The sequence below is a fragment of the Dermacentor silvarum genome, chromosome 2 (genome assembly GCF_013339745.2).
Source record: "Dermacentor silvarum isolate Dsil-2018 chromosome 2, BIME_Dsil_1.4, whole genome shotgun sequence".
NCBI lineage: Eukaryota > Metazoa > Arthropoda > Arachnida > Ixodida > Ixodidae > Dermacentor > Dermacentor silvarum.
In genome coordinates, this window is record NC_051155.1 from 197,030,358 (window position 1) to 197,055,310 (window position 24,953).

The window sequence follows — 24,953 nt, forward strand, 5'->3', positions numbered from 1 at the left end:
GACTCATGACAGGCGCGACGATTCAGCACAACAGCAGAAGTGACAGATGCGAGCGGCCGTCGAAAACAATCGTATCTCAAAGAAAAGCTCTTCCGCCAACTACCAATACCCCTAACGACAGCTCTTCCGCCAGCTACCAATACCCCTAACGACAGCTCTTCCGCCAGCTACCAATACCCCCCAAACGACGGCTCTTCCGCCAACTACCAATACCCCCTAAACGGCAGCTCTTCCATGATCGATGCTCCCACAAGAGCCGTGCGCTCGTGGTGCGCGCAATCAAAATGTATGCAATACAGTAGATATATTACGCTACGCTTCTACCGTAACCATAAAAACGTAGGTGCAAAGTTGTAACCACGCCGTAGCACCCCTGATTTCTTGTTTCTCTTGCCGTTACTAGCGGTGCACGGTTCGGTTTCGATTCTAAGTCGACCCCCCAACATTGGATTGCCAAATTTGAAAAAATGGGTCGACCTACAATCGTGTAAATACGGTATTCAAGATCATTTTATATTCGCACGCCCCTAGTCTGTACACATCAGCTTTCCCACTCCTTAATGGCTGTGGCGTTGTGCTGCAGAGAACGAGGTCGCAGGTTAGCTAGATGCCCGACAGCTGTGGTCGTGTTTTGATGTGGGCGAAATGCAAAAGCGCTCGTGAACTTGGATATAGGTGCTGGTAAAGACCCAAGGTAGTCAAAATTAATCCGGAGTCCCCCACTGCAACGTGCCTCATAATGACATTGAGGTTTTTGCACATAAAACCCCACAATTTAAAATTTTCATATGCCAGTCAGCAGGTTTGTTACTAATGGCTTTCGCTTCATTGTCCTGTGCCCCCTTCCCCCTGTATTTCATTTTCTCTCTCCCTCCCTGTGATACTTTGTGATGGCAGCCTGCAATTTTTTCCTGCAGGAGTTGGAAGTGCTAGCGCAGCAGCTGAATGAGCTTGCCCTGGGGGGGGCTGGGGGTCGGGGCTCAAACGGAGCTCGCCTGGCACCATCACAGAGGCTCAACGGTGCCCAGCCCAGGCCACCTGCTTCGGCCGAGATGGTAGGCTCCGACTCTGACGAGGACGACGGCCTCATCCAGAATGACGGCACACTGCTGGCATCAGACCCACCGAGGCCCTTGTAGGTGTCCTTTTTATCTAGCATTGGATCTGCTCGCTCATCTAGCTTATTATCAAAGAGGTTTAGAACAGGAACCCTAAGTGTTTTGGACCCCAAACAGCTTTGCGTTTGTAACCCACGTAGGTCCAAGCTTTTTTAGAATAGGGTTTCACATTACATGTTCTGCATTTGCAGTGCCACTGCAGCTAGAAGGCGAAGCTGCATTTTAAACACTAAAATAAAAGCAGATAAAGGAAGTGCCGTCCGCATACATTGTTTAACAAGAAATTTCAGAGTGTATAGATAAACACGAAACAATCTGTTGCACTTCTGAGTGACTATTTTGCCATCAACAGCCAAGGCAATCCAAATTAGGGTATGCTATCTGAAGCTTTCTTGCTTTAAGCCTACGAGCTCTCGATTCGAATAGCAACTGAACTGCCTTTTGCGGGACATCTCGTTTCCTCTGAACCGTTCACTTTGGCTACCCCATTTCGTTCATTAACCTGTGGAGTGAGTTCAGACTACCTGATCATCAATTCTTTACATAGTACTATCAAGCACCAAGTAATCCATTGTAGCGAAAAGCTTCTTGCACTTTCTTAGTTGGAGGGATGAGCAAAGTTTGAAAGGCTATATAGCAGTTGTATGCTGTGATCTCTGTGATAGCAAATGGGATGTGGCGCATGGATTTGCACATGCTGCAAGGGTCACAGATGCACACTTGTTTTGTGCAGACCTCCAGACGGCTATAACCAGGAGACTCTGCGCTGCCTGGCCTCCGAGGACCCACTGTGCCAGGCCCCCAACCGACCTCTGCCTCCGACCCCTGATGAAGAGGAAGGTCGCAACGATGCCACGCTTGTTATGCGCAGGGTTAGCTCTTTGTCTATTTGCCCCAATTTTGACCTTTGCCCAACCTTTCCTTCTGGTCTGGTCATGGGCTATGACCATGTCTAACCATGGAAGTCCTTGCATGTTTTTTCGGTGTTACCCTCTATGAGTTCTGGTCCCCTTTATTACCTTATGCTCAGCCCCTTGACACCGGTGCCAGAAATGTTTGTGTTATCTCCCGCTCTCTTCACTTCTGTTAACGTACCAGATCACTGAGTAGCATCCACTTACGGCACATATGGCACATGCATCAGGGCTTAATAAATATGACTTTCATTTATTAGTTTGTCTACCATATTTACTAGGGGTGTGTGAATACTGAATAGTCGCATTTCAAAACGGAATATAAAGTATTGAAAATTTTCACAGCATTCAATGCTTACAAATTTTGTGCAGATATGCTGTGCTGCACATGCTCAGGATTCGCCTAGCATTGCATAACAAGATGTATCAAGCTATCATTAAGATAGGTACATAGAAATCAAGATATACAGTAGGGTCTGCTCTTATTAAAGGGAAAACTAAATTAGTATGCCAGCGCTAGGTTACAGCTCAATTCTAGTATGTTATGAAGGTCCTGAAAATATTTTGGTATCAATACAATTGCTGTTAAATCAAGTGCTTTTTTTTTTCATATGATACTAATGAATTAGTGAAGGTCCTGAAAATATTTTGTTATCAATACAATTGCTGTTAAATCAAGTGGTTTTTTTTTTTTTTTCATATGATACTAATGAATTAGTGAATTAGTGGTGTTCTTTTGTACTGAATGCCAATGACGTTCTCAGTTTAATAGTAGACCTGTGTTTTGCAGAAATCCTTTGTTCATTGTATCGAACGTTTTGCCACCTGTCAAAGATTCTAAAATCTGCAGGAGCACGGTAAGCTTGTGCTACCCCCCCCCCCCCCCCCCCCCCCCGCTTTTCCTTCCCAAATTGCGTCTGCTTTTGCCGACGCTCCTTTTGCGCTAAAAACGATGTGAAACGCTCACTTCGGCAGCATCGCGCACGAGGGGTTCCGCCGCACACGTAACATGTGGCACTGCGTGGGTCTCCACCCCTGAATATTTGGAAAAATCTAATAGTAGATATTCAATTCAATTTGGCGATATTCGATATTTGCGCACTTCTAATATTTACGCAAGTGTTATATGAGGGCTGTTAAAAAATAAACATTGCAGTAGTATGAGATGACATTGCATATGACTGCGGCCAGGGGCTTTAACAGAAAAGTGACGCAAGTACTGGTAGAACCTGTTGGCTGTTTATTCATGCCACTGTCTCTACTTAGCTCGTTCTCATTACGCATCAGCGTAACATGACAAATCGATGGAAGTGATCAACAGTGATTGGAAAGAGATCTCTGTTACCTACATGACGGAGCTCTATTGCCAGTAGCATAGCATGTAAAGTAACTCCTGTTTAGATTAGCCTTCCTTACGGAAGCAACGTGTTGTCATCGCTAACCTATATACTTACATGAAAACTTACGCAATTGCAAAACTTGGCTCTGTTGCCATCTTGTGATAACAATGGGGATGCTGCTGATGTTGATACAGTAGAACCCTGCTGTTACATTCCCAGGTGCTGCATTTTCCTGGCTGTTACATTGCTTTCGGCCATTCCCGGCATAGCTCCCATAGGGCCCAATGCATTGGTAACACAGCTGTTGTGTCACAACTGTGGGACCGTTCTCGCATCATGCATTGAGAACTGCCAGCCAGCGCCGGCCTGAGCGGCCATGTTGACTTTTCGTGCTTCAGTTTGCGTTTTCAGTTTGCGTTCAAGCGATAGACAGCCCGAAGGTCACATCGCCTGCTGCTGCTTGTTATATGATGGTTGTTAATATAGATAACAAGCGAATGTTTACAAGGTTATACGGACGATAAAACTACTATCCTGACTTTTTTTGCGGTCCTGTGAAAAATGTATCACTGGGGTTCTACTGTAGTAGGTTGTTGTCAGTGCCACAAACACAAATATAGTTTCGGTTTGGTATTTGATCGTAACACTCAGGTAATTTCAGACCAATTTTTCTTGAAAAGAAAGGCATTAGAATTGGGTAATACATGGAAGAGTAATTTCAGCTGTCAGACTGGGTCATCATTTTCAAAAATGTAACATTCCCTAACTTTAATTCAAATGGGTCTAAAACATGCCAAAGAGAGCGAAGTGTTACATATGTATCATGGTCCAAATTCACACCTGGTGCGGTTAAGGAAAGGAACTTTAGTTCGTGCAAATATGGTAACGTTTGTAACCCTTTAGGCCACTCTACATTATTTGTTGGTCTTCAGTTTGACCTTGGTACATCACTGGGGAGCACCCTGTAGCTTCTGGTACCAGTTCCTGTATGCATAAACAGAGAAGCTGAATGCTAGGCGCCACCTTACAGATACCGAGCAACAACAGCAGCAGCAGCAGCAATGAACAGAGGCATTCATCATCTGCTGGAAAAAATGACCGCGGAAAAGTGCCTGCAACCAGCAGCGCAGCAGCAGCTGCACCCAGCGCTGGTAGCCGACGCTCTGAAGAGCACCCACGACGGTCAGGTCACTCCCAGCAACAGCACCGACCCAAAGAGCGGCCACGAGAGAGCAAAGGCCGTCGGAAAGAGTCATCAGCATCGGCGACCACCGCAGCTGAAGTAGCCAGCCGGCAAGAAGTGCGCCGCCCCACTGAGCGAAAACATTCACAGCAACTCCCAGACCGTGCTGATCGCAACCCAGCAGCGGTTGCCGAGTGGCTCATGAAACACTCGGGATCGCCTGCAGTCAGGTCATCACTCAACTCCTCTGCTGGGACGCCCAGCCCTGAAAGGCTGTTACGACGCGAGGGAGCAGCAGATTCTACGAATTCAAGTGGTGACGCTGCCCTCTTGCGAGAGGAGACAAGTAGTAAGGTCAGTGAGGGAATGCAGGAGGACCCATTGCTTCAACTAATTTTCTGTAATTTCAACTGGCAATAATCTGCCTTAACCTGCCGCAAATCAAACTGTGTATACTAGTTACTATTGAGAAGGCTGATTATTCCCAGTCATAAGCTTCTGTGTTAATGTGGCAGGAACACACAGCCTTCCTCTTGTATCGTGCTGCTCTTGTGCCTGTGTTAAGGGAAGATAACTTCTTAAAGGGGCCCTGAACCACTTTATATCGAAGTTGAGAAATGCATTGGAAGTTAACATAGACTATTTCAGAAATAGATCGCCACAAAAAGCACTTCAGTGCGTTCAGAAGAAGCGGAGTTATTGGCAATCAAAGGTAGCATATGATCCCGTTCGCCGTGCTCCCATTCCTTCATTTCCTTGCACTGCGAAGGCTATGGCGGAGTGGGGCGTGCTTACAACGCTCTGCCTACTGAACTTCACAGTTGTGCATAGCTCAGATTTGATTTTGGATGTTCATGTAGAGCCACTACTTCCGATTTTGGTGCCTACGACGAGCCAAACATAGGCAAACACGGTTGTCCTCGGCTACCTGCAGTGCGCTGAGCCATTGGGCTCGTCGCCGCACCTCGCGCTGGCCACAGTATCTATGCTACTTAGCAGACCACAGCTACATGCAACTGTAGTGCGTCTGTGCAGCATTTTCTTTGTGCACAACAGGGCATGAGTGCACGCTCACTCATATTCTCCAGTCTAGCCGTGCTACCTGGTGCGGACCGGCTTTGTCTTGCACCAGTTTGACCGACGAATAGTAGCCAGATCCAACTTGTGCATTTTAAAGCGGTATCACGCTCAATACGAAGCAAACTCTGCCAAGGCATCTAACCAGGAGCGGCCAGGAGTGGACGTGTGCTCGCAAGCGCATGTGCCTCGAACCATGCGAAACCTTATGTTTCGCATGGTTCGAGGCTAGTTGAGTGTTCAAAACTAGTCAAAATTAGTGAGACGCGACACCTGTATCATCAATAAGCAGGGTTACCAGAGTTTAAAGGCACGTTCACACCGAAGGCTGAGCGGGTGAGCGGGCAAGCGACAGACAGATCCGGCCAAGCGCCCGTGGACCGATTTTTTCCGTGCGGAAAAGTTGGCCGCTTTGGCCGCTGCTAATCAGAACCCGAGACGGCAGAAGCGCTGGTGAAGGAATATAAACATCCGGCCGAGAGAATGCAAATGGCGTCCACCATATCTGAACCGGCTGGGTTCTCTGTGGAACTACTGCTGGACACAATCAAGCAGTACACGGTCCTGTACGACAAATGTAACCCAAGGTACAAAGAAGCCGACTATAAGAAAGGGCTATGGAAGAAGATTGCGCACGATTTGGGTGTGACTTCTAAGTGCGAGGTGGCGGCACGTCTGTGAAATTGCGAGATGCTCTGCCTCCCCGGCGGCGCGAGCAGCCAGACAACCCGGCCGGTCTGAACAGCCGCGCGCGCGCGCTGCCTCGCCGCTTTGAAAATCTGCTTGGCCACTTGGCCGCTCCGCTTTCAGTGGGAACGTAGCTTAATTCCTACACAGGCGACCATGGCCGAGCATGAGCAGACAATAGTTGGGTTCTTTTGGAAGTACGTAATTCTTATCAAAATTCGAAAGCAAGTTTTTCTTACACTTTTTCCTTCTTTGCCTGTTAATTAAACTGGGTCAATAAATGTACACAGTAACAGTAGCAAGAAGCACACTGATCCAAACACCTTTCTTGATTGATGTCAGCTATTGAACAATAGCAGCACCTTATGAGAATATGCTTTATTATGAAATTAAATGTTGAGGCAAAAAAGTGCGGAGCAGGCTTCTGTTGAAAAAAGAGTGTTTCAGAAAAAGGTGACTTCACGCTCCGCTTGCAAGATCCACGCGTCGTGCACGAATTCAAAATTTCAATGAGATGTTCAAAGCAGCGTTTGCTATCCGCAGACTGTTTTTTTACCAAGCCCAAGCAGTGGTTCAGGACACCTTTAAAGTTTTTGAGCTTTCGTTTCATAATTAAGCATGGTTCAACTCTTACTCATGAGAGAGAAAAAAAAATGGAAAGGATAGCTTAAAAATGAGCTATAGAAGAATGAAAATGCATTCAAGGTTGTCAAGGTAACTTGGGAAACTGCAAATTAGATTGCCATCTGTCAGCCGGTTGATTTCACTGACACCGCCTAGTATTGAGTGTAGCATTTGCCATTTCACACTAATGGACATTTTAACATCCTTGATAGTACAAACTAGCTCACCTCTGCATAGCTTCAGTGCTCTAAAGCTTCTGTAGGGTGACCTACAGAAGCCCAGCCCAGGCCCTGTAGCAGCTCCTGTGACATGCAATGGCTTAGGAAATTTTCACGAAGGTTCACAATGACATTGTACTGTGGCATCTCATGCCACCTAGCACTTTGCTGCTTGTCAGTATAAAAAGTGCATATATTTTGTAAAGTTGTGCAACAACCAGGGTTTCAGTGGTGTATGTGTCTTTGTGGTTTATTCCTTTTGCATTCTTTGTGCCTTTTATGCTGTCACACCACTTTTGCAGCCTTGTATGTGCCTTTCCCTCTCTTCTTGCTTGCCTCCTCTACTAACTCTGCTTTCTTTTCTCTGGCTAACATTGCTTTTCCTTGGCTACTAACCCCACTTTCATTCCTCACAAAGGTCCTCTGTACAGTAACCTCAATCTCTTCTTCGCGGAATCATCTTTCTCATTCTGCATGGCTCTTCTGCAATCATATGGTGTGATTGTGCCCTGTGATGTCTTCTGCAGTGTCAACCAATATGCACCAGTGTCTTACTGATTTCATGAGTGAAGCTTGTGCTTAATGCGGGCTTGATAGTTTATTGGCGTTAAGGGAGCAGTTGGTCATTAGACGACAAAAAAAAAAAAAAAAAAAACTCCAGGCTTCAAAGTTGACACTCTGAAGAGTGTTTTTTCTAGAACTCTCACAATTATTTTTCTACGGTAGACAGAGAAATAAAGTTGATCTTAGTGTATTTTTTAAAATTATGCATAAGCCATTTATATTTCAATTTATCTGTACACTGAATTTCTTGCAAATGCTTCTAGAAAATTGAGTAAATGACACTTGCATAAATGTGTTGAACAAATAGGCATTATACTCAGTCTGCTCATATGCAGTGAAACCCCGATAATTCGAAAGCTCTTAATTTGAACTGACGGATAATTCAAACTATTCTGTTGGTCCCGGCAAAGTCCTATGTATATGAACAGAAGAAAACTCCCGTACACCTCTTTTTGAACAAACCAAAGGAGAAGGTTCAATGCCTCGCTAGCTACCGTAATGTAGCTATCATAAAATTACGAGGAAAGACACGTGGGAAGCTTGATCTCGTTACTGTGCGCTCACCTACAACCCCCCCTCGTTCCTTCGAGTGCTGGCTTGATCTTATCACACTCGGACTTTAGTCGGAACCTAGGCTTCTTCCCGTACATGTCGCGACCTGATGGAGAAAAGATAAGACTTTTTCAATGGGATCCCAGTGATAGTTTTGGTTTTGCGTGCTGTATCGCCCAATTGATGCAGCGCTATATATAAAAGGCTTCTCCTTAGTTAGAACTTTGTTTTATTCTAATAAATTGTCGGTGCGAAATTATTCGGTTGGATTGGAGTTCAAATTAACGAGATTCTACTGTATTTATGCCTACAGCACCGTATCTCGAAAAATAAGATTTAAAAAATGTTTTGGTTTAGGATCCAACTCCCCCCATAATAATAAAGTTTGCCTTCTGCTTTGTATTTTCTGAATGTCTTGTGTTTACAGTGTGATGAGTAGCAGGCGGTATTTAGTGCTTGAAATGTGCTGTTGCTCGTATCTTGTGCAAGAATTCGACCCAGAATATGGCTGTAGTAAACGTAGCAAGCGCTACATGAGCATTTTATGCATGTGGGACTAATTGCTTGCATTTTCTGTTGGTTTAAATTAGTTTTTAGTGTATATCTCGTTTAAGTTCCAAGCGTTTCACCAAGTAAAATAACGAGCATGTTTGCAGCCTTGCAGTATTGTCAGGCAACTGCGTGCTCAAGGGTTCTGCATTTGGGGTGTGTAGGGCAACCACGATGACAGACTGGGACGGTCGGACCTGTCCCAAAGTTCTTCGGGCAACCTGTCCAATGCTCGGTCAAGTGGCGAACTTCCTGATTTGCTGCCACGTCACGCACAGCAACGCCAGCAGGACAAGTCAGCGTCTGATGAGGTATATAAAACTTTTTGTTGTAAATAAAAATTCCTAATTTATTATGAGATGCTCATTAATGTATCATATAAATCCCAATGATTTGATTTGTCAGTAGTGCCACTTGCAGCATAGTTTTGCCACAGTTTCTAAATTCATAGCACTCCTGTCATGTCCAAACTATCCATGTGCAAGTGCCTTCTTGCACAATGAAAGTGCTAACTTTGGCAGTACTTTTCATGAGGGGACTGCTAATCCCCCCCCACTTGAGCGAATATGCATTGATCTCTCCTTTATTTTTATGGCTATCTGAATATTTTTTCTTGGTTAACTATGGGAGGTTGTACAATCCTTTTCAACTTTATTTTGTAACACTTTAAACAGGAGAAGTGTGCCTTCAGAGCATGTGGTGCAAAAGCTATAACTGCTGTGGTGACCAGTATTTTAACCAGCATGCAGTGGGATCTCTTTTAGTGATGGGTGGCTATAGAGAGAGGCCCAACTGTCTACAGATTAGTTGCTAAGCTCTATTCAGGTGAAGGTCATGACCGCAACTGTTCACGTTTCAACTTTCTTGGAACTTTGATCTGTGGCAGCTATGTTTTCCAGCTTCTAGCTGCCTTTGGTTTTAGTCCTATTTAGGCTGAAGTGGGCCTTCATCAGCAACATTGTTGAAAGCTATGCTCTGGTGAACTCTGTTGAATGCAGTGTTGTCACTGCTCAGATGTCATATCAGCATGACATGTCAAAGCATGTTGCTTCAGACATATGCACATATAAATGGATTAGGCTTTTATGTAAATTAGATGAAAGTGAATGCCAGGCTTCGCATTGTGATTGGCGTCTGGAATTATGTCCAAATATGGCTATGCAATTCTTTTTATCATACTCAAGCATAAAAATTTATGCTTGAAACAGAATTGTTGCTTCCTACCCGTTCTCTGTACATATCAGGGCCAGGTTGCCTAGTGTTTATGCTTCATAGCATTAGGCCCCTTGTTATCGAAAATCCAGTAAGCCTTCCGATTCACTGCCACTTCCTTGTGCTGCAGTGAGGAATATTTGTGCATCACCTAGAAAGCAGCTGCGACAAATCCTTGCCGGCTTGGCATACTGCCATTTGAAGCAGTTTAATACTGTGCTCCACTGCAACACTTACACAGACAGGGAAATACTACCACATTTCGATGGGGGCAGAATATGAAAACACCCGTGTACTTAGATTTAGGTGCACCTTAAGGTACCCCAGGTGGTCTAAATCTTCCAGAGTCCTCCACTACGGCATGCCTCATAATCAGATCGTGGTTTTGGCACGTAAAAACTCATAATTAAATTTTTTTCGGCAAATGCTACACAAGGCATATAAACGAAGCAGGAGCAAACTGTTTTTTGAGAAAGAGAGAGAAGATATACAGTTGATTTCTGTTAATTCGATGGGACCGACAAAATTGTTCAAATTATCTGGTGGGGGTCGAAATAAACAAGATGCAAAAAAAAAAAAAGCCAGAACACATTGTCGATTCATTTTGCAGTATTTGCCCAATTCTAACACGCCCCCGAATAAAACGTGTGCCCATTTTTTTGTGTCCAAAGTAGCAATCTAACGTAGCAATTACATAAAGTTCCTAAACAAAGCAATGTGCTCATTGATAGCCGGTTTCGTAAAGCCAGCTTCGCTGCAGTAGATTCGTGTAAAACATCTGAACACAGCAAAGCTGGTTATTAATTTTGTACCAAATTACGCATAGGCAATTTTCAGCCCAATTTTCTTGAAGTAAAAAAAAAGGGTTTGCGTTAGAATTGTGTTAATACCATAATCATGCATTGTGAGCTATGGTTATTACTTAAAAATCTTCTTGTGCAGGCTGAAAATAGGCATTTTCAACGGGAGATTTAATTTTGCGTGTTCAACGCATTCGCTGTTCTCCAAACTCCTCCGAGACAGACGCTGCCACTGAAGGGGACGCTATTGGTGTCACCATAGGGGTCTGATGTGTGTGTGTGCTGACTGGGGGGGGGGTCAAGTTCAGTTTATCCGGCGAAGGATAATTTTAGGATTGAAATTACAAGTTTGCGCCGACAGAAATGCATGGGCACTGGCCAGGACCCTTCGATTGGGATCGAATTTACCGTAGTCTAACTCACAGAAGTCAACTGTACGTGTGAGAAATCGGTGAATGGATTATGCCCCAAGCAAAAAAAAAAAAAAAAAAAATGTAACAAACTTTAGTGAATCAATTGAGAACAAAGCAGTACACCTAGTCTGTCAGGTATGAGCACATACTTGGTGTACATGTCACCACTGCTTTCTGTTATTTTCTATTTGTTCTCTTCATTTTTTGGTTATTTGTCATTATTTTTGGAGTGGGGGAGGGAGGGCAGGGTTTGTGTGATCCATTCATGTTTTCCTCACATGTTCTCACCCACCGCAAGAAATAGTTTTTTTTTTTTTTTTTTGTCCAGCCGTATCATCTTTCCGCGTCTGTTTGCATGTGTGTCACCACACAGTGCAATAACATGTTCTGCAGAGAGTGATGTGTCCTGAGACATGCTGCTGAAACATGCCAGTCCTTTTAAACAGGTTGAGGAACATTTGTATGCATCTCAAGTTTTGCACATGTCCATTAAAATGTGCAACCATTGTGGTTGCACATTGTTGTGGTTGCATATAGTGCATGTGGTTGAACATGGCAGCATGTTCAAACTCAGTCGCTACCAACCAGCACTTGTAAATGGCATTGTCACTTGTGTCTGCGAGCATGTAGTTTAAGAGACTGAAGTTTTGTCGTCGTTGTCCATGAGCTTTCTAAGTGAACCGCATGGTGCAATGGCTTGTCACGCAGCTCCAATGCTATAGTACCAGAAGTCATGCTGTTGCTGCACAGTAGCACTTCTGTTGTTATCAATGCATGTTTTATATGCATAAGGGCTGTACGATGCAGCAGTGCTTAAAGGTCAATGTGCAATACGCATTTGCTTATCTTTTGATTCATAAGCAAGCCTCTCGACTGAACTAGTGCATTTGAATAATGCCCCTCTGCTATTCCTATAAGAAACAGTTACTTGGGTAATATACCTCCATCACAGTGCATCTGAGTTTAGTAGATGGCGAGCATGCGTCTTAATGAAGTTTTGGCTTGGGAATATGTGAGGGGGGTTGCTGGAGCATAATGACAACTTCAATAGAGGAGCAATAATCCTGTCTACATTCTGATTGTAAAATATTGAGGTTAGCCCTTTGATGTAAACCACGGCTTCAATTTGTAGCTTACTCTTTCTCATCTCTGATTGACAACTTCGGTGCTATGGTGTAGAGGGAATGGGAAAGGTTTTATCAGGTTCTGAGGTGTGATCGGGAATTTAAATTTTAAATAACTAAAATACTACAGCCTCAGTCGAGGGGAAGTATTATGCAGATGTCAACATGCCTGTGCTGGTGGTGATGAACAGTACATTCTGAGCTTTGGATCAGGCCCACTTCAGCAGCAGCTGTCACATGCTTTGCGCTCACATCTGAGACGTTCACCTTTGTTTCGCCTTTTTAATAACTGGTTGTGGCTGGACTGCTGTGTACAGGTTTTGGGTTTTCGCGCACTGTTGTGTGCATGGCATTCCTTTCCACTGGTGTCTGCCTGCATGTGTACCTAAGGCCTGGCCACCCTGTGTGTGCGTCCCGTCTTCTTTTTTTTTTTCCTTCCCCCCTCCCCCTTCTTTCTTTTTTCCCTCCTACCCCCGTAGTACCGACAGGCTCTTAATCCACCGGCTCCGCCTCAGTTGCAGTTGCAACAGAAGCAGCGCTCGTTCCTGACGTTTGGCTTTAGCGCGGGTGGGGGCAGCACAGGGGGGGGTGGGGCTCCCCCAGCCCCATCTCCCCGGCGGGAGTCCCACGTCAACGTCAACGTCACACCCACCTCGCATGAGGCAGTGAGCACCACCCCGGAGATCCGCAAGTACAAGAAGCGCTTCTACTCCGAGATCCTCTGTGCAGCTCTCTGGGGTATGTTGCCCTTTTATCTCGTTTGTCTCCTGTTACGGTAATGCATGGCACAAAAAAGCACTAGATAGAGATGGGACGCGAAAGCACAAAGACAAGCTCTGACCTCAACTGCACTTCCACTGTACAGCCAACAAAACAAATATCTTGGAGTGAGAGCGCGCTGCAGAGCCTACTTGTGGTCTGACCTTAAGGGGACAGGGTAAGCCCTATACTCCCCATGTATTTTTGGGCATATTGTGGTGCACGATTTTCAGCAACTAATAGAGATATCGTCCAGAGGTTGATGTCATTTTGTTCAGTACTTTGTCTTCTATCTACTAAACCAAAAAAAGTTTATTATACAAAAAAGTGAATTATTAAGCATTTTTTTTCTTCCCAGACATGCTTTTAGACCAATTTTTGCCAATTTTCTTCTTTCACAAAAACTATTCATTGTACAGCCTTAAGTTTGGTTCAATATATTGCCGCATAACCATTTAGTATGCACACAAAAAAACAGCATGCTAGCATTTGTCATATTGAAAACAATTGTACCGACATAACGAAAATTCTTGTTTTGAGAAAACTGACTTTAAAGTAAATTATAACTTCAATCCCACGCTTTGCACTCTGCAAAAATTTTTGACCCATTTATTCAGTAGGAGCCAGCTGCATAGTCATCATCTTGGTCAGCTTCGCGCTTCTTTTGCTGTCGTTTAGCTTCCCGAGTCTGTTTTGTTGCTTGATGCGTTGCTCTGTCAGCGCATACGCAGCACATACACCAGAACCAACGTTACCAAAGCTCAACACATGGAAAACGAGTGAAAAGCGAGAAACAGCGTCTTAGGCTTCTCTTGGCTAACAACTCGAACACTGTTGTCATACAGCTTTTTCTTTCAGCTAAAATTAGGAAAACTGTAGGTTTTTTGCAGAATAACGCTGAAACAAAACTACGAAAACACAGCGTGCGTAAAAAGGGGCGTGTCGCTGGTTGCTTTGCTTTCAGAAAGCTTTTTTTGGTTGATATAAATTGCGCAAAATGAAGTGTGATACTGAAAAAGATGCAGAAAAGAATGTACTTTCATATTCAGATAAAAACAAGAAATCGCTTTCTTTCATGATATTTGCTTACCCTGTCCCCTTAAGTTTCGCATGGTTCATGGCTAGTTGAGTGTTCGAAACTAATAGAAATTATCGAGACTCAACAGCTATGGCACTGATAAGCAGTGTGGCCAAAGTTTCATTGCAAGACATTGCAATTTCAAGTAGATATCAGCATTCAACATATCTTCAAGAGTATGTATGCCAAATTTAGTTAGTATAGGAAAATTACAGCTGTACAAGCACAGGCAAAAAAAAAAAAAAATCGGCTTAAGAAGCTCGGAGAACCCTTCCCTTGCCAGGTTGGCCGAAATACAAGAAAACACTTTGAGAACCGTGATGGCGCGCATCTGCGCGCCGTTTTGGTTTTGGCATGAAATTCAAAGAGAATTATGCTGTTTCTTTACTCCAATAAGCTTTTTCTGTTGAATGAACAAACGTAGAGTTTCGAAAGAATACTTACATCACTGTAAATGTCTTCTTATAAAGACATACTTCATGCTTATGTCTGATTGCATGCAGTGTAGGTGTCCTGGCTCATTTCTTGTCATGATGACTCACTGTGGTGCTTTCATGCTCGCTTAGTGTAACATGGTCTCAGTCTCGCTTTCATCTCCTTTGATTCAGGGGTGAATCTGCTGATTGGCACGGAGAATGGCCTGATGCTGCTGGACCGCAGTGGGCAGGGCAAGGTGTACCAGCTCATTTCGCGCCGGCGCTTTCAGCAGATGGAGGTGCTCGAGGGCCAGAATATCCTGGTCACCATCTCTGGCAAAAAGCAGCGTGTGCGCGTCTACTATCTTTCCTGGCTGAAGAGCAAGATCCTGCGCACAGATGCGGTCAGTCTGCTGTCGCCTAAACCCTGGATGAAAAAGCCAGCTATACTCTTAGACAACTTTCTGTGTCAATGAAGGGATAGTTATGGAGGCAAAGCACACGCAACTAAGAACGCTCCTGAAAAAGTCCCACATTCTCATTGACTCTGGTTTAAGCTGGGGAGGAGAAAATAAACATCTTATTTACAATGAGACACAATACACCGCAGAGTGCTAAATTTGACCCATATTTTTGCATTTCTCTTCCGCGTTTGGGCAAATGCGAAACCGTTGCATGTGGAAGCTATGCTGATTCTGTGTATGTCCCAAGAAACTAAAAGGGCTGTCAAACGGTGCCAGTATACTTGGCACAGTAACACAGGAGTTGTCTGAGCATAGTCTCATGGCAATTGCACTGCAAATCATGCCAGTTGTGTAGCATACTTGGGCTAGCAAGCAAGTGCGGTGTTTTATTATGAAAGTGTTTTTCACACTTTTCTGGTAATGTTAAAAAATGTGGCGCCTGATGAGTTCGGATTGCCTGCGAAACTGAATCTGAAGCTTGGATTGTTGGAAATGCAACTCGTGGCATTCAGTTTTTCCGCCTGCGAGGTTCTTGTGCCAAGCCTTCTCTCGTTATCGAGAAGATGCATCCGAATGAGAAGACTCATGGGACAGGTGACTAAGGCCAGCATCTCGCAAGCACAGACTCAGAGAGCTGGTCAGCTCAAAAGCTGAAAAAAAAAAAAGAGAGAGAAATCTTGAAGCAATAGTCGCTGAGCAATGTTGAGTTGAAGGGGGCCTAACCTAGACGGCAAGGGCATTCCATTGAGCGCCGTTCCTCGGAGAACAAAATCGCATGTTTTGAAGTCTTTGAATTGATTTTTTTCTCAGTCTGCACATTTTGGCCAATTTGCACTAGGAAAACTCGTTTCGAAACTGCAGTGATGAAAGTTGTTTGCAAGACATCTTAAATTTCTAAATTGCTTTTTTTTTTTTTTTCAAGAAAAATGTAGATTTCCGGATCACAGTAACAAGAAAAAAGCTTAGTTTTTAAGGGATGTGGTTTCTACAGATAAAGGCATAAAATTTCAAACGGTTACTGCTATCCTGTAATGTAGAGAGTGTCCAGAAGATATTTATTCTGAAAAATTTCATCTTTGTAATTTATAAAGTGATAGTTTTCCTAAGGTTGCACTCATTTGCTCAATGGGACGTGCACATTGTTTTTTGTATTTGTGCTAGGGTAATTAAATTTATATGTTCTAATGACTACAAGACAAAAATCCTGCTAAATTTTCTTAAAATCTACATGTCAATTCAAAAGTTTACCTTTCAGTCTCGCATCCCCACTTTTAGGAAACTAGGACCACCATTTATCGTCTGCAGTAGCTCAGTCTCCTCAAGGCCTCTATCCTGGCATAGTGGCTCGGTGGCTATGGCGTTTTGCTGCTGAGCACAATGTCACGGATGTGTTCTTGGGCCATGCGGCCACATTCTGATGGGGGCAGAATGTAAAAACATTTGTACAGAGGTCAACACACTTGTCTAGAAAACACTACCGAGGGCCTAATCAAGCACCTAAGCTTAAGCCGACCTCCAGGTCGAGAGAAATCAATGGAAACTGTAAATGTAGTCGTGCAAGCTCACATAGAGCCAATTTTGTGCCACATGTCATCAGATTGCGCAGTCGTGCAAACGTGGTTCGCGTGTTCTAGAGATGTGTGTTGACCTCTGTACCGTGCTTTCGGTGCATAATGAGCCCAAGGTGGTCAAAATTAATCTGGAGTCCTCTCTACAAAGTCTCTTATACCCCAGGTGTGCGTTTGAATGTTAAACTCCCATAGATAGATCAACCTCGCAGCCTCTGGAATTAGGAGTGCTCATTTCAGCTTCCGTTGCTTACAGCAAGTTGAAAAGCGCAATGGCTGGATAAACGTCGGGGACCTCCACGGTGCAGTTCACTTCAAGATAGGTGAGCCCAGTTTTTTCTTCTCCCCGCCTCCCCCTTCTATGTTGGATCGTGGGCCTGATGCATGTTGTGCAACATATAAAAGGGCAAGGGCGCAATATGCTGTTTACTTGCTGGGCTAGATCTGTCATTGTGAGCTTGGAAGTAAGCATTTCCTTACTGCAGCTGGTGCCATTCTTCCTTCTTTATGTTCATGCAACTGTCCACTTCCTGAGTTTTTATGGTAAAGGAAAGGCAGGCTGCTGTCCTTCCCTGGAAGTTGCGCATGATGTAGTAAAAGCATATCTTTTTACCACTGCCACTTGGCGCTATTGCATCAGGTGGGGTGTTGACTGCACCACTTCGCGAAAGCTTCCGTAATGTGTTTAGTGCTGGGTGTGAGTGGCTAAACTGTAGGTTATGGAATTAATATGGTGATAAGCATTCATCCTCTTGATTTAGCCATTGGCGGGTAACGACAACTTATTTGGAATGGGAAGCAAGGAGTATAGATAGCACACAAGGAGTATAGATAGCACACACATGAAACGCTTCTAGCTTGGCACTCACGTTTTTACTGTTGCCACATTTATCATGCTGATATGTAGCAGGGGCCCTTCCTATTCTGTTGACATGCTAACAGCACACATTGAGGCTTGCTTCAACCAAAGCTCGGAAACCCTATTGCGTCCATGTGGTTACCTATATGTACTGTAGAACCTCGTTCATTCGAAGTCCCTCAAACCGCAAAAATTTTCAAATTAACCATCTTTTCGAATGATCAAAAATGGATGAAAAACTCAAAATAAACGTGAAATGTCGCTGCATCAACACTGCACCTTTATTTCGCTTGTGAAACGTTCAGAAGTAGTCATCAATGCACGACTGCTTGGCACGGTAATTCACAGCACTGTAGGCCATGTCCTCCAGCTGCTAACAATGCGCAGCTTTTCACGGCTGTCACTGCTGCACTCGACAAAACTGTGTAGAGCATTGAGCGATTCGACCACTGTAGCTAAAGCTGATGCTCGGGCAGGCTCAACATCACATCGCCTCCATCTTCGTTGGAAGGCTCACTGTCGCAGATCTCTGCTTCCTATTCTGCATAAGATGTTTGTGCATCAAGTACAGCACTCGGAGTCTACAATGCTTAATCCGTCGCACCCGCTCTTGTCGTGTTCGCCAAAAGCGTTTATGCGTGCACACAGTGCCTCTCCTTTATCATCCAGGGTGCAATTGGCAGCTGGCCTGTCATCGCAACCATCGTTCAGATCATTTCTGGAACTGTCTTGTTGCTCGAAAAATCCAGTGTGCGTAAAGTAGTGCCCGGCTATCACCCTGCACCTGCTTCCAGGCATACACGATTAGGCAAATGGCACCCAGAAGGTCTACAGAATATTGTTTGCCGTTGTCATATCTCAGGAGTATTCTTTTTAGCAAATAGCGATGTCTTCCTCGCATGCAGAATTACTCCTTGATCCGTAGGCTGCAATACTGCTGTGACATTTGGCGGTAGGAAGACAAGCCAAACTGCTTTCATACTCTGGATGTTGGTGTGGGTTTGGCAGTTGTCCACAACAAAAACAACTTCCTGCCCTGCAACAGCAGACTTGCAGTCAAGATGCCGCACATACTTCTTGAACAGTGCTGCCGTCATCCGGGCCGTCTTGTTATTCTTGTAGAGCACGTCCTTAGGAGGGAGTCGCATTCTCAAAGCACCGAGGCTTTACCTATGGTCAGCAGTGGAAGCTTGTGACTGCCAGACATATTCGCGCTGAACTGGACAGTTATTCTGTCCTTGAAATCGTTTTTTCCTCATGACGATTGCATCCTTTGGGGCAAAAGTCTTCATGGGTAGCATTTTGTAAAATAAAGCAGCGTCATCCAAGTTATAAACATCATTTTCCACATACTGATCAAGCAGCGGAGCCAGTGTATGCATCTTCCAATGCTCGACATTAGTGTCGCCGCTCCCACTTTCACCGCACTCTTGTCAAAAACATGAGGTTGATGCAGTCTTTAAATGGGGACAGCCAGCCTTTGCTCCACTTAGTCTGCATAGCCCAGCCACCGTGCAAGTTCCTTGGAATTTCCGCGCAGCAGTGTGCCATTAACAGGCAGGTGTGGTGCATTTGCATGCTGTAGCCACTTTGTCAAGGTGTCTTCAATGTCCGGATATGTAGGAAAATGAATGCTTGTCCGCTTCGTCGAATAGGTTTTGTCGTAGGCTTTGAAGATCCTTGCCTTGTTTTTTCAGTATTGTCGAAAGGGTTGACAAAGGCACCCTGTGCTTTTCATTCGGCTGTGCTTTGGAGCTCGTCTATTTTTCAGCCTGCTTGATTAGGCCTACCTTTTGACACAGGATCGGGTATCTACTTAGGCATCTTAACACCGACATCGCAGTCAGTCAGTAATAAAAGTCATCAGCACAGTACAAACATGTCCGGTCACGGCACAGAACAAGTAGCAAACGTCTACACACGCTATGACGATACCACCGATGCAACGATTGTATAATGGAAAGGCTGCGCAAAGAAACAGCAAAAACGGAACCAGAAAGTTGCAAAAACCAGAAACGGAAAATTCTAACGTAGTGGGGCCTGGTTGTCGCTCTGTCAATGAAAGCTAGCCTACTAGACTAGCATAGTGTGGAACGCGGTTCGTGGGGTGAAACGAAGCACCGGAAGCAAAAAGTCGTGAACTAGTGGCACCTGGTTGCCGCTCTGCCAATGAAACCTAGCCTCCGAGTATTGCAAATAGTGCCGCACGAATCTCTCGGGAGTTGGAAGTCTCGGAGGCCACGGTTTAAAACCGGCGAATTGGAGGCATGCTGGCTGTTCAAGTTATGTGGCAAAATTTGCATGGAAAATGTCAGCACTCCCAAGAACCTTATAAACTACACGGGATTTCAAGTAAACCGAGTTCGAATTAACAAGATGTTACTGTATCTGCTAATGTGAAGGTTTTGACATCGACATAACTGTTTCTTCCTACTTTACCATTGTTTTATCCTGAGCAGCAGCACAACATTGTGCGTCAAGGTCGCAGGCTTGAGTCTTGGTCGTGGCTTCTGCACTGAGGCAAGGGCAGGCAGAAATGCTCTAGTACTTGAATTTAGGCGCTCGTTATAAGAGCCAAGGGTGGTCAAAATCAATCCAGGGCCCCTGCACCATAGCATTTATTGTAGTCGAGGTGTTGCTTTGGCTTGTTCAATCACTCGGTCGACGCTGTATTGCTGCTATTGCTATCTTGTTTAACACAACCTCACGTGTTGCTACGAGTGCTACAGCCCCCAACCCAAATCTCAGTAATTGTGACATTAATGCATATTTTATGTTAGGGTGAAGCTCTCAATAGGCAATGGCTGTCTATTCTCGTATTCGCCCACTTACGGCATAGTCCTTTTTTTATGTGCGCGTCAGAAGGGAGTGCCAGCATCCACACCCCCCTCCCGTTTCGATTGTGCATGTTGCACTGCTAGGGGCGCACCAACATCACTCTAGTATGGCCTCAATGTGTGCCCCTGTGTAAGGCCTAAGCAGCAGCTTTCTGACAATTTTTTTTTTCTTTTCTTCTCTTCTTTCTTCTGCTCCCCTCCCCCTGGCTTTCTCTTCGCTCCCCGGGGGCCTTCTCTGCCCCCCCTCCCCGTGACTCGCTGAGCGCAGTGGTGTGGTCAATTCCCCAACACGATCTAAAGGAGTGGGAAAATACCTTTCGAATTTGGAGTGGCAACGGTAACTAGCGCTTTCATCCCGTTTCTTGAAACCCTTTCCCCCATTCTGTATTTTCCTTTCGGTTCTGGCCATTTCTGCTTTTTGGAATGTGTTTACTCAAAGTAATTGATTTCTAATTTCATGTATTCTTTCCCACCAGTCTTGTGCATTGTTGAGCTGCATGAACCTTTTGGCCTATTTCTGGGCAGTTTTAATGTTAACAGCTCATAAGCTGGCGTGTTGATTGCTAGTGGCTGTTATGCAAGCCAGTGCCCTTTTTTTTCCTGCACGAACTATTTGGTCAGTAGTTTCAGTGCGCATGCTGCTCTGTCGGAACTTGATTTTTGGCTTGAAAGTTTGGTTATGTCAGCCACCCACCTCTCAATAAAAGCTTGTTTTCAGATAATTCACGCAAGCATGCACATCTGTCAAAAAATAAAAAGTGACATGAATATATGTTTGAATAATCTAGCAACACAAGGCTGCCCAGTTGTTTAATGTGGCTCCGTCTGGCGAACCAGTTCACCTAATGCATGAGAGCACTTTTATGGTAGTGTGCTGCTCTTAACTTGCGAGAAGCTTCCACGGCCTGTAGGTGTTGAACCAGTGTTTCGTCATTTCCCCCCTTTACAGTGAAGTATGAGCGCATAAAGTTTCTGGTGATAGCGCTGAGGGACAGCATTGAGATCTATGCCTGGGCACCCAAGCCATACCACAAGTTCATGGCGTTCAAGTCTTTTCCCGAGCTGATCCACAAACCTTTGGTGGTGGACATGACCATCGAGGAAAACATTCGCCTCAAGGTGGGCTCTTTTTGCGTGCTGTTAAGATGTAGCGATTGCTAGCTCGCAGAACATGCACTGGTAAAGAGAGTGGGAAAATGCATCGGCAGTGAGCCAAGAGGTTTATGTGTGTAACCACGAGCAAGCTGCTCTGCATGGAGGGAATGGGGAATGTTGAGGCCCTAGACTAGCTAAAGAGTGAGGAAGAATAATGAAATGGGGAAAGACACAGACATTGTATTTAGGTCTAGAAGACGGAAACATTGACAAGCCAGGGATTCCTAATGTTTGAACTGAAATTTATTATTCTAAAGCATGTCAAGTAAGTCAATGCAGAGTAGACTGCTTATAACGTAAGTCGCCGGAATCGCGAATATCCGTGCTATAAACGGTACCGCACTATATAACCAAAACAACGATTTTCAAGGCCTGCACATATGCAAAACATGTAGACCAAGCACTCGTGCATATCTGAGAATCAAAGTGTGCGACCGGGAGTTTTGCATCCGTTTAAATTTACAAACGTTGAAAGGTTAATGTCCAAGTACCCATCTTCGCATGAAGCAGACAAAAAATAATTAAAACGACGGCGACTGAAATTTCTCCCGACAGATCGGCGTATGCACGATTTCAAAAACATGGCAACCGCGGACTAAGTTGCCGCCATTCCCGGGCCCTCACTTTCGTTATAAAGGTGGTTTCTAGCTTCCCATGTGCCGTACAGCCATTGCAATGCATTTCGTCGACTTGGCACCAAAACGCAACTTTGGTTGCCGACGAGGCGTGCTGGTTAGGCCTAGCCAGCGGGGTTGGCGGGTGGCATGTCATCGCGGGAAGCTTGCCCTTGATATGTTTGTGCCCATAGACAATTACATAGCGACTACGCATGCGATAACGCGCATGGGCTGAGCTGACAGAAATGCGTACAAAGCGCATTTAGGTTCCTCGGGCAATCAGCCACACTACTTAAACTGACAGCTTCGCACGCACGATATCTGCACTTCACGACACGCATCGCGACAAGTGCACAGAAACTGAAGCCACATTCCGTGCAAAGCGCACTGCTGATAAGCAGCCAAGCGAAAGGCTACTCCGTTGCCTAGGCAACCGCCGCACTCGCATCATGCTGCTGCCACTTTTTTTTTTTTTTTTTTCTTTTTTTCGGTCGCTCCGCATCACAGGCTCCTCCGCATCGTCCCCATTGCTCTCCGCTCCCAGAGGCCGGCGCACCTCGTTGAGAAGCGTGCTCGCTACCGCTTGTCTGTGGGATTTTCTCGCGGAAGCCACATTATAATCGGTATTTCGTCTTGCGCGGCTGCCCTGTAAAGTATGTGTCAGGGTGCGTACAGGTCCTTGAAATCCTTGAAAACCCTTGAAATTGAAAAGTGCATTTTCAAGGCCCTTGAGAGTCCTGGAATTTTTTTGCTTCCTTGAAAATCCTTGAATTTCATGAGCAATGCACTCTGATATCGACATTGCGACCTCCTTTCTGTGGTAGATCGGCATTGATCCGACATACTCCCTATTTCAGAAACAATACGCCGGCACTAGCACACACGGTTCCGTTTTGCAGAACTACGGGAAAAAAAATAAAAGGCTTCACCGCGTCAAACCGTGAACGGAGTGAGAGATGCGTGCCGCGCTTGGGTGCTGGTTCGACTGGCAGTGTTCATGCTGCTTTCCTCACCCTATCGTTCGTTTCACTCCTCGCCCGTCGGTCTGCCTTTTCCCACTTTCCCTCTTGCCCGTGAGGTGAAGCTAAAGAGAGCTTTAGTGGAGCGACTTCACCACTGATGCTCAGTGCCTTTGTGCCTTCGGGTGGAGGTTTGTTATAATATTATTTATGATAAAATAAGTGCAATAACCTTATGCTGAATGTTTTGGAAATGTTTGATGAACCAACCCAGCTAATACTGCAGAAGCCTGAGAGCTGTTGTGAGTGTTTGTTGTGTTAAATTTAATATTGCGGACTTGAGAAACGATCAAGACAAGACATGTTTTACAAGATTCCAATATACTGTACATCTATTTTTATAATATAATGGATGTGTAGGAAGACTACAGTGGATGGTATGAAAATGTTCGGTAAACTTGCCCAGTTAATACTGGAGAAGTCAGAGTAGCTGTTCGTAGCATTCATTGTGTTTTGTAAACTTGTTTTTCTTCGGCATTGTTGTGAACTTGCAAAGTGATCAAGGCTACACAATACTAACATCATTGGGATATACATTTATTTCTTTTTATTTTAGCACAATAACCCTATGCTGAATGTTTTGAATATTTTTGGTGAACTTTACCCAGCCCATACTGGAGAAATCTCAGCCGCTGTTCTAAGCATTCATTTTGTGTTGTGATCTTGAGAAGTTATCAAGGCTATACATTTTATTTTAATTGTGATATACATTTATTTATTGTAATTGCAATAAAACCAGTCATTTTTGGAAATGTTAGAGTAAAGAAATCCTACTTTGGATGTCGCTTTGAGTCCTTGAAAAACCTGTGACAGGTCCTGGAAAGTCCTGGAATATCCTTGAATTTTTGCCTTGGAAACCTGTACGAACCCTGTGTGTATACATGGGAGGGTAAACGGGAGTCGGAAAAGGCTGCGTTGTAGCCAGTTCTGCACTATGAACGGTTACATTATAAGTGGTCTATACTGTATTATGAATGTAAGACATTTTTCCAAGCTTAATGCTGTTAACAGTGAAGCTGTTTAAGCCAGCTGTAAAAAGTGCGCGTTTCACGAAGTTATCATCAGCATTGGCTCGAGCGTCATCGTTGTCTTCCGCAGCTGGCTCGTTGGCGCCCCTCGGTTAGCGCTCGTACTTGTGCTGAGCACGTGCTCGTGCCACTGCTCCCATGCACGTTTCATGAAACTATCGTCATCAGCATTGGGTCGAGCGTCGTCGTCTTCTTCCGCAGCTGGCAACTTGGTGCCCCTCGGTTAGCGCTCGTACGCGTGCTGGACACACGCTTATGCCACTGCTCCCGCTTTCGTTGTCTTCTTCCACAGCTGGCTGCGTGTCCGCTAATCATTCCAGCGTGCAATTTCACTTCTCTTCTGTCTTCATAATAGGGAGGCACAGGGTTCGCACAGCCCCTTGAAATCCTTGAATATCCTTGATATTGACAGTATAAGTTCAAGGGCCCTTGAAAGTACTTGAATACCCGTGGGCTCCTTGTAATCCTTGAAAATCCCGTGGGATTTGTTCCGCTAGAGGAAATTAACGATGTACCTCCGCAAGTCATGCTGATATTTAAGGCCCTTTCCCTTACGAATGCCCATGAAAACAAGCTGTGTTGACTAAAGGGCAACATCAGGAAGTTTCGGTTTTAAATCTCGCAGCCCCTACGTCGTCTGGCAACTAATATGCATTGGAAATCCAATCCAATGCGAGACATATCGCTCGCTCGGCTTGCGTATAGTGCCTAGAATATACTCTAGTGTGCCGTCCACCGAGAGTCTCCAACGCGGGACGGTGGCGCGGGCTGTGATGCC

The 24,953-nt window shown here is 44.9% G+C and overlaps 1 protein-coding gene across 7 annotated transcripts in view; it reads left to right on the plus strand.

The window, feature by feature from the left end:
* Positions 1 to 24,953, plus strand: part of LOC119442407 (serine/threonine-protein kinase mig-15-like) — an 83,491-nt gene that overhangs the window by 33,380 nt on the left and 25,158 nt on the right. For 2 of the 7 annotated variants that reach the window (XM_037707271.2, XM_037707272.2), the window contains exons 16-24: positions 918 to 1,135; positions 1,852 to 1,990; positions 4,403 to 4,909; positions 8,991 to 9,137; positions 12,855 to 13,113; positions 14,821 to 15,032; positions 16,917 to 16,983; positions 20,625 to 20,693; positions 21,306 to 21,475. In XM_037707271.2, the coding sequence (XP_037563199.1) occupies positions 918 to 1,135; positions 1,852 to 1,990; positions 4,403 to 4,909; positions 8,991 to 9,137; positions 12,855 to 13,113; positions 14,821 to 15,032; positions 16,917 to 16,983; positions 20,625 to 20,693; positions 21,306 to 21,475 (1,788 nt within the window). The remainder of the gene's footprint in view (positions 1 to 917; positions 1,136 to 1,851; positions 1,991 to 4,402; positions 4,910 to 8,990; positions 9,138 to 12,854; positions 13,114 to 14,820; positions 15,033 to 16,916; positions 16,984 to 20,624; positions 20,694 to 21,305; positions 21,476 to 24,953) is intronic. The other 5 variants (XM_037707274.2, XM_037707275.2, XM_037707273.2 and 2 more) reach the window with 4 other exon arrangements.